The 12,262-nt window shown below is 64.4% G+C and overlaps 2 protein-coding genes across 4 annotated transcripts; both read right to left on the bottom strand.

The window, feature by feature from the left end:
- Window positions 1–242: 242 nt before the first annotated feature.
- On the bottom strand, window positions 243–6,725 carry NOX1 (NADPH oxidase 1). 3 transcript variants are annotated; one of them, XM_049827588.1, is made up of 13 exons: window positions 5,405–5,491; window positions 4,356–4,451; window positions 3,585–3,695; window positions 3,410–3,494; window positions 3,182–3,327; window positions 2,917–3,098; window positions 2,543–2,681; window positions 2,353–2,445; window positions 1,961–2,196; window positions 1,718–1,880; window positions 1,444–1,590; window positions 1,105–1,229; window positions 684–906 (listed from the first exon to the last, which is right to left on the bottom strand). In XM_049827588.1, the coding sequence occupies exons 1-13, from the start codon at window positions 5,447–5,449 to the stop codon at window positions 780–782; spliced, it is 1,695 nt and encodes a 564-aa protein (XP_049683545.1). In that variant the 5' UTR covers window positions 5,450–5,491; the 3' UTR covers window positions 684–779. The 3 variants fall into 3 exon arrangements, with proteins under 3 accessions (XP_049683544.1, XP_049683543.1, XP_049683545.1); XM_049827587.1 differs by lacking the exon at window positions 5,405–5,491 and adding an exon at window positions 6,637–6,725 and having other exon boundaries at window positions 243–906; window positions 1,105–1,590; XM_049827586.1 differs by having other exon boundaries at window positions 243–906; window positions 1,105–1,590.
- Window positions 6,726–6,927: 202 nt separating this feature from the next.
- On the bottom strand, window positions 6,928–12,261 carry XKRX (XK related X-linked). The gene is made up of 3 exons (XM_049827589.1): window positions 11,937–12,261; window positions 9,218–9,477; window positions 6,928–7,682 (listed from the first exon to the last, which is right to left on the bottom strand). The coding sequence occupies exons 1-3, from the start codon at window positions 12,227–12,229 to the stop codon at window positions 6,937–6,939; spliced, it is 1,299 nt and encodes a 432-aa protein (XP_049683546.1). The 5' UTR covers window positions 12,230–12,261; the 3' UTR covers window positions 6,928–6,936.
- Window position 12,262: the final 1 nt, after the last annotated feature.

The raw sequence follows: 12,262 nt of genomic DNA, 5'->3' as shown, positions 1-12,262 counted from the left end.
CTGAGGGGGGGCTCCGTATCCAATTGCTGTATTGCTTACCACACCGGCCTGCTCGGGGAGGGTGGTTTTCCCCTCTTCTCTGCATATGCTTGAGCAGAATTTGTTGGCTTTGCGTGAGCTGCATTTGAAGTTGGCCTGTGCGCTGGTGTGTGCCTGGCAGGCGGTGCAGGCTGGCTCTGGGTGGTGGCAGCGAGCCCCCGCAGAGGGGGAGTGCCTTACACTGCACCCCAGAGGGTTTGCTATGAACCAGCCTTTTTGTTGCAGCCCTGCAAGAGGGCAAAGAGTAGGGTCCCTTCACACCTGCACGGACTGAGTCACCACGGAGGTGTTTATTGCAAAGGAAAGCACGTTTAATTCACGCTTTTGTGTAAAGGACTGTTTAAACCCAGAGGGGCATGTTTGGCCCCCAGTGCCTGCTCGGCACGCCCATCTCCTGTCCCCATCCCCAGCCTGTGGTTCTGCCCAGCCTGCTGGACGTTCCCGCTGCTTCCCGCTGCTCCAGCAGCAGCATCACAGCACATGCCTCTGGTTTCTCGATGGGGGGCCGTGCGGAGCTGCAGGTCCGCTCCCTTCATGAGGACCCTTTGTAGACCGGGTCAAGAAGGCAGTAGTCTTTGAACTGCGAGTTTCTCGTGGAGGAGGAGTGCCTTGCCGTGTCTTGCCTGGCTTTGGTGCATGCGCTCTTCAGCAGATGCTTATCCCTGGCCATGCTCTGGCACGGGCGGTGAGGTGAGACCGGCAGAGTTCCCTGCTTGCTGGGGTCCCAGCCTGACTGCCACTTAGAAGTTCTCCTTGTTGAAGTAGAATTTGACCTTCCTGGGGTCCAGGCTGGAGTGCTGGTGGCAAGACTTCTGCAAGCTCTTTGCCAAGGCCCCTGGCCCGCAGAGGAACACACCGACCACTGACCTGTGCACAGCACGGGGCTGTCAATGCCAGGTGGGCAGCTCAGGGAAAGGTGATTTAAGAGCTTTTTGGGATCCTTGCAACCTGTGGGGGATGACCATGCCCCTCCCAAAGCCAGTTCTGCCCAGCCTGGCGCTGGGTGCCAGGGAGGAGGGGGTGCCTCCCAGCACCGGCTCCCCAAACCCCCTGCCCGGCTCTCACCTGGGGTGGGCTGCAGCCACCGCCGCAAACTCGCTGTTCCACATGGGCCGCCCAAAGATGGTTTTGTGCCTGAGGCCCGTCACCGTGTCCGTAGCAGTGTCGAAGCGGAGTGCCACATTGTTGGCCTGGACAGAGCAGGGATGGTGAGGACCCCGGCCACCACCTGTAAGCCCACCTCCATTCCCTCACCACGGAGGAGCATCCGTTGCCGATGGCCACCAAACATGGCTCCCGGACTTTCTGCCTGCAAGCCGTTGACATGCTTGCCCTGCCCCTTCTGCCTGCCTCGGCCACCCCATGTCCCCCCCTTGCAGTCATGCCTGCCTGTGGCCGACTCACGATGCTGGTATCCCAGCCGGTGAGGAAGAGCCGGTAGGTGAGAAAGTCCGCCTTGCCCGACTCAGCCATCTTCTGCTCCAGCGAGGCAAGCAGGTCATTGAACCAGGCGAAGGCTCCCGTGTCCCGGCAGAGCCAGTAGAAGTAGATCTGGGATGCAGGGGCAGAGGGGTTGCCCAAGGTGGAGCGGAGCAGGAGGGGTGGAAGGATGCGATATCAAGGACTGAGAAGCCCAGCATGGGGAAACTCATGGCTGGTCCTGTAAGGCAGCCCATACCTTCTTGGTCTTGAGGGTCTGGTCAGCCTGCTGGAATTTGTACCAGATGGACTTCAGGATGGAGGCGAAGGGGGTGACACCGATGCCTGCTCCCACCAGCATGGCTACCTCATACTGGAACACATCTTCGCTGGCTGTGCCAAAGGGGCCATCCACCTCGATCCTGGCCAAGGGAGGGCCTGGGTAAGAGCTACGGCCTCCCCAAATCCCTGGGATGGTCTGTTGGGGTGCTCCCCAGTCTACCTGGGCATCTCCGTCTTTTGCTGCTGAAAGGTGTCGATGAGACGCTCCGTCCAGTCACCGGCTGCCCGGATATGGATGGAGAAGAAGTCCTCCTCGGGCGCTGAGGTGAGGGTGAAGGGATGCCACTCCAGCAGGGAGATGGCGGGGCAGTTGACGAAGACGTACTGTCCCACCTCCATGCGGAAGCCCTTCTTCTGCATCTGCAGCTCCAGCACTCGGGCAGGGTGCATGACCACCTGCAGGGCAGGGACGGCGCTCAGCACCCAGCCTGGCTCCCATCCCCGGGCAAGGGGCGATGGCAGCGGCCCCTGCCCGTCTCCCCACGGCCACCCCGGCAGCGGTGGCTGCGAGGAAAGGAGCTGGCGGTAGGCACGGGCTCCTGCACCACCCACCTTGGTGACTACGACCTTCTGCCGCGCACGCCAGACCCGGAGGATCCGCTCGAAGGTGTAGAGGATGAGGGGAGCCAGAACCCATTTCCAGGACTGTGGGAATGGTGGAGAGCGAAGGGTTGGGGAGGACCGGGGCTGGAGCATCCCAAGTGCAAGGGAAGGGCTTCTCCCCCCGCCGCCACCGCCCTACCTCGGCAGGGATGCTCCCGAACTCGGGGTCTTTGCAGCAGTTGTGGCTGCAGTCCTCGTCCTTGCGCGTGAGATACTGGGCGCAGCGATGAGGGTGCACCTCCTCCATGCTCTCCTCCGTCTGCCCGCGCACCAGCCCGCTGCGGGGAGGTGAGGGATGAGCCCAGGGGCCGGCTCCTGTGCCCCCGGCTGGGGCTGAGCCATGTTGCGTGAGGCGGGTTGGGCCAGCCAGCCCTGGGAACGGGGAGCTCACAGCCCCGCTGGACCCCCTCGGGGGCTGCACCGCTCCCCCGGGGCAGGCAGGGCTGCCCCATCGGGGGTCTGCGGCCGCTGCCCCTCGCTGTCCTGCCTTCGGGGAGCGGCGAGGAGCCTTACGCGATGCCGTGGATGACGAGGCCGGCGAAGTAGATGAGGAAGAGGTGGTGCGTGTACCAGAAGACCTCGAAGTAGTTCCTGCGGATGAACTCGGTGGAGGACGTGACCATGAGGATGAGCGCCAGCGTGATGATGACTCCCGTCAGCCCCGGGATGGTGGTGAAAGCCACATACTCGACGGTCTGCAGGGTTGGCAGGCTGGCTTAGGGAAGCAGGGCACGGGTGGGGGGGGGGGGGGGGGCTAGATGCCAGGGCCGGCACTCACCGTCTGGTTGGAGTGGATGGGGTTCAGCCACTTGCCGCCGCCCTGCAGGTGCATCTTGGAGAGGACGGCGGGGAGGCTGCCGTCGGTGGCTTGCTGGCTGTGGTTGTAACGCTCCAGGTTGAAGAGGTGGGCGATGGTGTGCACGGCTGGACAGGGGGATGGACAGCCTGTCACCCACCTGGCCACCCACCCCGTCCCACCGTCCCCCAGTCCGGCACAGGGTGGTACCTGTGAGCAGGGCCAGCGCGTAAGCCACCAGCTTGTGGAAGGTGAGGTTGTGGTCCAGCTGCTTTCGCAGCGTCCGCCTGCAGCACTGCGGGAAGAGGAGGAGGTGTTGGGATGGCGGCGGGGATGGATGGGGACGGGGACGGCCGCGGTGGCCGTGCCGCTGCGGGGCACTCACCGAGCAGGTCCCGCGGAGGAAGGAGAGGAGGTTGCGGCAGATGGGCAGCAGGATCAGCATGCTGTTGAAGTTGAGGCATTTGGCCGATGCTCGTGCCCACGCCAAGGCGGACTGGGGAGAGGAGGAGGGGGGTGAGCACCCACTGTCCCATGCCGCAGGTGGGCTACGTCTGCCTGCAGCCGCACGGACCTCCCCAGCTCTGCCCAGCATGGTGCTGTGCCGGGACTGGGACAGGATGGGGCCAAGTGACGCTGAGCCGGGACTGAGTGATGCTGGGCTAGGTACTGGGAAGGAGTGATGCTGAGCTGCTCTGGGGACTGGGAGGGAGTGACACTGGGCTGGGAACTGGGAAGGAGCGATGCTGGGCTGTGCTGGGGACTGGGAGGGGGTGATGCTGGGCTAGGAACTGGGAAGGAGCGATGCTGGGCTGCGCTGGGGACTGGGAGGGGGGTCATGCTGGGCTGTGCTGGGGACTGGGAGGGGGTGACACTGGGCTAGAAACTGGGAAGGAGCGATGCTGGGCTGCGCTGGGGACTGGGAGGGGGGTCATGCTGGGCTGTGCTGGGGACTGGGACAGGGTGATGCTGGGCTGGGATGGTGCAGTGCTGGGCTGGGACAAGACAGGGACCAGCATGGAGCAATGCCGGGCTGGGGACTGGGACGGAGCAATGGCAGGCTGGAAAAGAACAGGACAAAGAAGGGGCTGCAGCCCCCACCCCACTGCAGGGGGGCTCCAAGGGGCACATGTGCCCAGGCAGGCAGGTTGCTTACCCCAAGGATGGCCCTGGTATAGAAATACCGCTCGTCCCGGTCAAAGAACAGAAAGTAGTACGTGAAGAGGAAGATGTTGATGCCCAGCCAAGCCGCCTGCGGGGGAAAGCCGCGGCCTCGTGAGGGACCCCAGCCCTGGACCCCCGTCACCCCACAGCACTCGGGTGCGGGTGCAGCCGGAGGGCATGAGGACAGCGGGACCTCTCCTGCTTCCTTATGAGCTGCAGCTGCACGCCCAGGGCCGGGACATGGGGCCAAAGGTGGGGAGAGGTGTGGGAGTCTTGCAAAATAACTGTCTTGTCACCCACGGCCCCGTGCATCACCCATGCACGAGGAAGGAGGAAAGGCAGCTGCAGGCAACGCCTGCATGGTGAGAGGGCAGATTCGGAGGGTGGTCGGGGCTGAGCGGGGAAGGCTGGGAGGAGGAAATTTCTCAGGGAACCGGCTCGCCCAGCCCCACCGCACTGCCGTCCCCTGCCTAACCCTACTGCACCCCACAATGGCCCCTCTCACAGCCATCAATTTTTTTGCAGAGCCCCCAAACCCACTTTGCCTTGCATATGTTTTGTTTGGGTTTTTTAAGTAATTTAAAAAATTCAAATAACCCAACTTTCTGCAAACCCCCATTTTCCCACGCATTTGCAGCTCTTCAAGCAGTGCCAAGCAGCCGGTGCGGTGCCAGCCGGGCAAGCCCCGTTACACGCGCTGGCAGACCGTCCCTACGGTGCAGGCTTTTCAGCCCAGTGTGGGCTCTCACGGGGGGAGAAGAGGCACACGGGAGGCTCTAAGTTTTGCAGCGGGATCCCCCCTTTCCTTTGAGTTGTGTTTTCCTTAAAACCCCATCCCTCCCCTGGCTGCTGGGGCTTTGCAGGTTGGCTGAGCAAAGGAGATGCTTGGCTCTCCCTGCAGCCCAGCCCTACAACAACCCATCAGCCCCCATTTCCCCCGTGAGCCCCCCCGGGGCCATGCCCAGACCATGTCCCCCATACCCCCTCGCATCACCCCAGTCCATCCCAGCAGATGACCCCCCTCCAGCCCCACACACTTACGAGGACCGCGGCCGAAAACCAGTGGTTGACCAGCCAGTTGCCCATGGTTCAACGTCCCCGTGTCTGCCTGCCCGTGCCTGCTGCTGCCTGCCGCTGCCTGCTCCACGTTTTATGGAGGCGGCAGGCGGTGCGGCAGCCCCGGCCACGGGAACGGCACCGCGGGGACTTTCCCCTGAGAAACCTTTGAGGAAATGCCGGGCAGTTTCAAAGGCCATCTTCCAGGAAGGTAGGGCTGACCCCATCGGCTGGCCAGCCCCAAAACCGGCCCCCCGCACCGGCCAGGTACAGGGCCCCCACTGAGGGGTCGCCCGCGGCCCCATGGGCTGGGTGCTGCAGGGCATCGGGCTGCTCCTCTTGTTTTTTTACAATGTTTAGGGACAAAAATGGGTGCTTTTTTTTTAAGGTAGGAATTTCCTGGTGGGAGGAAGTCGCGGAAGGTCTATCCTGTTCCCCGGCCTCCCTTGCCAGCCGTCACTGCCCCTGTTTTACAAGAAAACCACTGAAAAAGGAGAAGCATCCCAGGGGCACAGCGCTGCGTCAGTGCCAGGATCCAGCCCAGGGACTCACTCCAGGGAGGGTGAATTAAGACTGAGCACCAGAGGTGCTGCACCTCCGTGGGCACACCAGGGTGCTGAGCACCCTCAGCCTGGCACCCAGCACCCTCCAAACTGAGCTGACCCCGCAAATGGGTGCTGGGGAGGGGGTGGGTCACGCTCCTGGTTTGGGGCCAGGATGCCCGGGTCCCGTCAGCATCCCCACGGTTGTGCCAGCCACCCTTCCTCTCCTGCCTGCCCTCCATCGCAGGGTCCCAAACTCCATGGTGCCCAGTGCTCCTGCTGGGAACAGCAGCCAGTGCCGGAGCCTGGAGCCTGGAGGAACAGGTTGGGCAGGATTGCTCCTTACGGGCGTGCTGGGTTGCTCCTGGCCCGCAGCCACGGCCACACTGACAGAGGCGCAGGATGAGGCTAGTCCCCGTCCTGCCACGCTCCATCGCGGGGCTTCCCCCCCATCCCCAGTTCCCACTGGCACAGCCCCAGCTCGATGCCCGTGAGCGTGAGGGCTACATGGGCAGCCGGTGCCCACACCCACGCCAGCCCCAGCGGGACGGTCCCCGCCTTCCACATGAGTCACCGGCTGCCCGCCAGTACCCGGACACGCAGCCACGGCAAAGTTTTTTTTACTGCTTAAAAGAGTCCCGCCGGCACCCGTGGCCCCGAGGTCACCGTATGTACCGTAGCGGGCAGGCGGTGGGGGGGGGGGGGGTGTCAGGGCACCCCAGGGGTTGTGCACCGCGCAGCAGCCGGCTGGCAGCGGCAGGCGATTTGGGCACCCCAAAAGTCTTTTGTGTCCGCTTGCACAGTCCCAGGTAGGCGGGCACGCTCCTGTCCCCCTGCCACTGCGGGGACGCACCGGGACCCACTGCCACTGCAAGGTTCGTGCTGCCAGCCCCTCCGGCTGCCGGTGCAGCCCAGCGCTGCCCACCCCCATGTCCGTGTCCGTGTCCGGCTGGAGGAGCCGGTGCTGGCCGTGTCTCAGACGATGCTGTGCCGAACGCCGGGCTCGTGGGGTGCCTGGAGGTGCAGAGGGGTCCCCGGCGGGCGCCGGCGGCAGCAGACGCAGTGCAAGAAGTCGGCGACGTTGTGTCGGAAGAGCTGGCGGCAGGGGTGCAGGTACTGGAAGAAGAGGAGCATGAAGTAGATGCCCAGGCAGTAGCCGAGGAGCAGCTGCACCACCAGCAGCGGGGTGCAGATGTTCTCGTAGACGTCCGTCTTGAAGAAGTACCAGAGGATGACGAGGGCCGTGTTCTCGGCCAGCCGGGCCACGTAGTACACGGCCAGGAGGCCCCAGTTCTGCGACTTGTCAATGAGGTCCCGGTCGGCCAGCTTGAGCTGCACAGCCGACCAGCAGAACATGTTGATGCTGGCGTAGAGGAGGGTGAAGGCGCAGAGCACCACCACCGTGCCCACCCGGCTGAAGTTCTTCTCGATGTTGTCGGGCAGGCGGGTGCCGCTCCGCCAGAACTGCACCCAGGGCAAGAAGAAGACCACCAGCAGGTTGGCCAAGGCTATGGGGATGATCCAGTGCTTGAAGACGGTGCTGAAGAGCACGAGGACGACCACGCGGGTGGAGATCTCCAGGCTTCGCCACAGCACGATGCAGAGGAAGGCCAGCGGCCGCAGCTGGACCTTGTAGTCATCGTACTTGACCTGGATGGCCAGGATGTTGCAGACGAGCGCTCCGTAGGTGACCGACACCAGGCAGATTCCCATGAGGACGGCTGCAGAGGGAGAGGGCAGGGGAGTCAGGCAGTGCCGGGATTTGGGCTGTGTGCTCGGCCCCTCTGCTGCCCCGGGTGCGAAGCGCGGGGTGCCAACCCTGGGTGCGAAGCGCGGGGTGCCAAGCACCGGGGCTCGCAGCAGAAGGCTCAGCGTGAGCACTGCTGGGACAGCTCGTGGCTGGTGGTGACAGACCCCACAGCGGGGGAGCTGCAAGCAGGAGGAAGCTCTGCTCCCAGATTTTTCTCTCTACCTTAATAAACCAGAGGCCTTTGCCAAACTGGGGCCGCTCCTGTGCTTGAACCAGGCACCAACCCCCCTGCCCGGCGCAAGAAATGCTGCTCAAGGTTGAGGGGGGCATGGTCTGCGCTGCGAGCATCCCTCTGTCCTTACCTGGGCCAAGAGCCACACCGCTGTAGCCCACCACTCACCCTGGGAGCACCTCAGGAGCCACGCTTGCCCAGGGGCTGCAAACCCAAGGTCATTTGTAGGGAAGACCGGCAGCTGCTCACGTTCAGCGCAGCCAAGGAAAAACCGCGACACGGAAAAAGGGAAGCGTGCGACTGGTCCCGGTCATGCCATGCCGGTGGCGGTGGCGGCTGCGAGCTGCGGGGCTGAGCTGAGCTACCTGAGCTGTGAGGCAATCACCTGGAATGTGTCAACCGGGATTCGCTTCCCCTATCTGCTGCTGGAGGAGCGCCAGGCTCGTCCTCCTGCCTCCGCTGCTCCTACTCCCCAAAACCCCCTCGCAGGGGGCTGTGGCCAGGGAGGGGGTTTCTAGGGGGCATCTCCCACGTGCCCCTTTCCGTGCGCCTGCTGCGGGCACAGAGGAAAAGGTCTGGGTTCCCGGCACGGCCGGGAGTGCGGGTCAGCGAGGGAGCTCCCTCCCCAGGCGCTACAATCGGAATGGTGCAAGAGCATTCCTGCACACCCGGCTCAGCGTACTGAAGCGGGAGTTAAGAGCTTGCTCTGGCACATCCAGTCCCCCAGCACACAAACACCGCTGGACCAGGCGAGGGACCCTGGGAGGACTGGGCTGGGAGCTCTGGCCGTTGGGAAAGGTGCAGAAATAGATCTGATGGAGGGAGCGTGGGGAAGCCAGAGTCCCATAGCTAGCTGGCGAAACCAGTAAATAATGCAGACTGGAGCAGCCTGGGACAGAGGCATGGCATCTTTATGGGACAGGGCACCGGGAGGATGGCACAGCTGCGTAGGGCAGACATCTGCAAGCACCAGGGCTGGGAGCAGAACTTGGTGCCTCGGCCCCGGCCAGCTCTTCCCAACCTCCCCAGCCTCGCTCCAAGCTGGAAAGCAGAGAGCTGAGCGTGGGAAAACCAAACCAGGGGATGGACGAGTGCCCAGCCTCTGTGGGTTGTGCTCCACATTTAGGGGAGTCTAGTGGCAGCTGTGCCCCCAGCAAGCCTCTGGAGCTTCATTCGGATGCCACACCGGCACATGGGGCTAAGGAGCTGCCGCTGTGTCCTGGTGGGGTCCTGCCTGCACGGCCCCGGGGAGCCCACGTGCCGGGCACCCTTACCTCGGGCGGCGGGGACGTACTTCTCTAGGATGCTGATGTAGAGCTGGAGGGTGAGCTGCGGCGTGGAGCCCAGGAAGGCCTGGATGACCGCCATGCGCTTGAAGGCGTTGCGGTGCGTGGCCAGCCGGCGCACCGAGTGGCCCACCTCCTGCTCCATCTCCACCTCATAACCTTTCCGCAGCCGCCGCTTGCGGGTGATGGTGACATAGGGCTCCTCCTCCTTCCCCGACCAGCAGTACACCACCAGAGCCTCCATGCACCTGCGGGGATACGGTATCCATCACCCCACCAGCCTCCCTGTTGCTCTCCAACCCCACTCCCGGCACCTCCAGCCCCCCCTTGCCCGGTGCTGGCCGGACCCTGCTCCTGCCGAGCGCAGCCCAACTGATTTGGGCAACTGTTCAGCGGTGCTGCGGGCAGTCCCTGGGATGTGAGGATGAAGGCAGGATCCTGGGATGTCAGGATGAGGGCAGGGTCACACCAGGACCGCAGGGATGCCTGGTGGCCGCTCCCCTGCTCCGGCACTCAGGGGGAAGCACACGGGGCAGGGGGACAACAACTGCCCCAGGGAGGGGTGCAACGACTGCTGCAAGAGGTGCAGCACCCAGGGTACAGAAACTAGCTCTGCTGGGAGTTAAGAGTTACAGGAAGGGGTTAATCACCCTCGGGCTCTGTTTTCCCCTCTAGCATAAAACGCATCTCTTCCTCTAAGTGGAGGCAAGACAAACTTTCTGGTATCTTCTTTGATCTCTCCTCCCGAGCAGAAGGCTTCTACGCTTCCTTCTTGGTGGGGGCGGCAGGAAGGGGAGCGCGAGGTGAAGCCGAGTGTGACACGGGCAGATAAGAGTGTGACACGGGCAGATAAGACGGCGCTTCCTCAGCCCCCTCCTTTCGGGGCACCCTCATGTGCAGGGAAGGGAGGCGGGTCTCTCCCACGCTGCTCCCCGCTGCAAGGCCAGCGGGACCCCCCAGCCCCTCGGCACGCAGCCATGAGGTGGGTGTGCGTGGGCCAGAGGCGATCGGCAGGGGAGGACCCATCCGACAGGCTTGGCTCCCGCCCGGGGACAAACTGGCTCTGGGACCAACAGGACGTAATTATTTATGAGTGCTCATTAGGACAGCAGAAGTCGCTCTGTTTCAGACCCAAATGGAATGAGGTTTTTGGATAAATTCTCTTGCCAGATCAGGCCAGCGCTCATGGCTCATTGCGAACTCTTAACGGGAAAACGGTTTCATCCAAAAGGCCCATCATCAAGGGCAGTCCCAGCCGGCTCCCGGTGCCCTGCCAGACCTTCTCAGCAGGCTGGGCTCCATCTCCAGCCCAAGGAGCCAACTGAAGCAGCTCCCCCCACTCCGAGCGGCTCTGGCTGGCTCTTGCAAGCGGCTGAGCACCATCGTAACGATCTCAGACACCTGTGGTCGGTGCAGCAAGAACTGCGACACCGTCGTGGACCAGCGTGGGCTGACGTGGACCCGCAGCCCTTCCAACGTGGTGACGAGGACACCACCAGCACCCCGCTTGTTTCCGCTGATGGAGGAAGCGCGGTGCAGGCCGTGGTGTTTTTGCAGCCCTGCTGGTACGGTGTGCCCCGAAGCGTGGCTGCCAGCGCGCCCTCGGGGAAGGAGCCCCGCGGAGATGGCGGCCCTGCCATGCTGCCCAGCTGCACGCCCTGTGCATTCTCACCGAGCAGGGCAGCCAGGGTGACGGCAGCCCGGGGAGGCACTGCAGCATTCCCAAGGAGTGAGAGATCAGCACCTCTCCAGCTTGTGCAACATCCACCCGCTCACCCTCCTCTCCCTAGCGTGGTCCCGTGGCTCCCCCAGCTCCCATGCCAGCCCCGCTCCTGCACCTAGCTCCTCTCCTCCATGTCCCATAACCCCCACCTGCCTCAGGCCTGGGGACCTTTTCTGGGGGGCAGGACCCCTGTTTCTATTCACCCTCAAGCACCCCAGCTGGGATTTGCATCTGTGCTCCCAGCCTAGGCGAGATGATGGCAAAACCCAAAGGCAGAGGGAAGCGCCGGCTGCAGAAAGCAACTGTTGGAGGAACCTTTTCAGCAGCTGAGATGCAACAGGCTGGCAGAGCCAAGTCCTGCCCGGAGCGGGGGTCCAGCAGGCAGGAGAGCAGGCAGCACCCCCCCGGCAGGACCGTGGCACCGCTGGGGACGGGTGGCTGAGCAGAAGACCTCCGCGGGCCGGTGACCAGAAGCAGCAGCATCCCCGGGGAGGAGGGAGACGGGGAGCCATCAGGAGCAGCCCTGGGCACACCGAGGTTTGCCGCACGGACAGATTTCTGCTGACAGGCAGCCCCTGGAGCTCCCCTCCCTGCCCGGCCCCCAGTCCCTGCTCTCACCCAGAGCCGGCAGGACCTGCTGGGGGTCCCCACATCCCTGCTGGGGGTCTCTGCGTCCCCTGACGGGAGTCCCTCCGTCCCTGCCATGGGTCCCCACGTCCCCTGCCAGGGGTCCCCGCATCCCTGGTCCCCACATCCCGTTGCCGGGGGTCCCCGCGTCCCATTGCCGGGGGTCCCCACGTTCCCATTGCTGGGGGTCCCCGCGTCCCCGGTCCCCACATCCCATTGCCGGGGGTCCCCGCATCCCATTGCCGGGGGTCCCCACGTCCCATTGCCGGGGGTCCCCGCGTCCCCGGTCCCCGCATCCCATTGCCGGGGGTCCCCGCGTCCCCTGCCGGGGGTCCCCGCGTCCCCGGCGGCGCTCACCTGATGATGGGCCCGAGCTGGAGCAGGTGCATGAGGAGGACGAGGGGCCGGTCGCGGCTGAGGTCGCGGTGCACGAAGATGAGGGTGAGCTGCACCAGGACGGAGGGGCAGAGCACGAAGAAGACGGTGAGCGCCAGCCAGAAGCGGTCGTCGGAGTGGCCGTAGGAGAGGCAGAGGACGGCGGCCGCCGCCCCCTCCCCGCAGAAAAGAGCCGTCGAGAAGACGATGCCCAGCGGCAGCTTCGCCCGCGACGGGGCGGCGGCGGGAGGGCGACCCCCGCTCGGACCGTCCATCCCGGCCCCGGCCCGGCCCCGGCCCCGGCCCGG

The sequence above is a fragment of the Accipiter gentilis genome, chromosome 24 (genome assembly GCF_929443795.1).
Source record: "Accipiter gentilis chromosome 24, bAccGen1.1, whole genome shotgun sequence".
Classification (NCBI taxonomy): domain Eukaryota; kingdom Metazoa; phylum Chordata; class Aves; order Accipitriformes; family Accipitridae; genus Astur; species Astur gentilis.
This window is presented reverse-complemented; position numbering and strand designations above follow the sequence as displayed.

Bases quoted from the DNA above. Each gene is read 5' to 3' on its own strand.
- XKRX (XM_049827589.1), bottom strand. From the start codon at position 12,229: ATGGACGGTCCGAGCGGGGGTCGCCCTCCCGCCGCCGCCCCGTCGCGG. The intron at 9,478-11,936 runs GTGAGCGCCGCC...GTATCCCCGCAG, and splicing joins CAGCTCGGGCCCATCATCAG to GTGCATGGAGGCTCTGGTGG. The intron at 7,683-9,217 runs GTAAGGGTGCCC...CTCCCTCTGCAG, and splicing joins GTACGTCCCCGCCGCCCGAG to CCGTCCTCATGGGAATCTGC.
- NOX1 (XM_049827586.1), bottom strand. From the start codon at position 5,449: ATGGGCAACTGGCTGGTCAACCACTGGTTTTCGGCCGCGGTCCTC. The intron at 3,099-3,181 runs GTGAGTGCCGGC...CCAACCCTGCAG, and splicing joins CCATCCACTCCAACCAGACG to ACCGTCGAGTATGTGGCTTT. The intron at 2,446-2,542 runs GTAGGGCGGTGG...CCATTCCCACAG, and splicing joins TCGGGAGCATCCCTGCCGAG to TCCTGGAAATGGGTTCTGGC.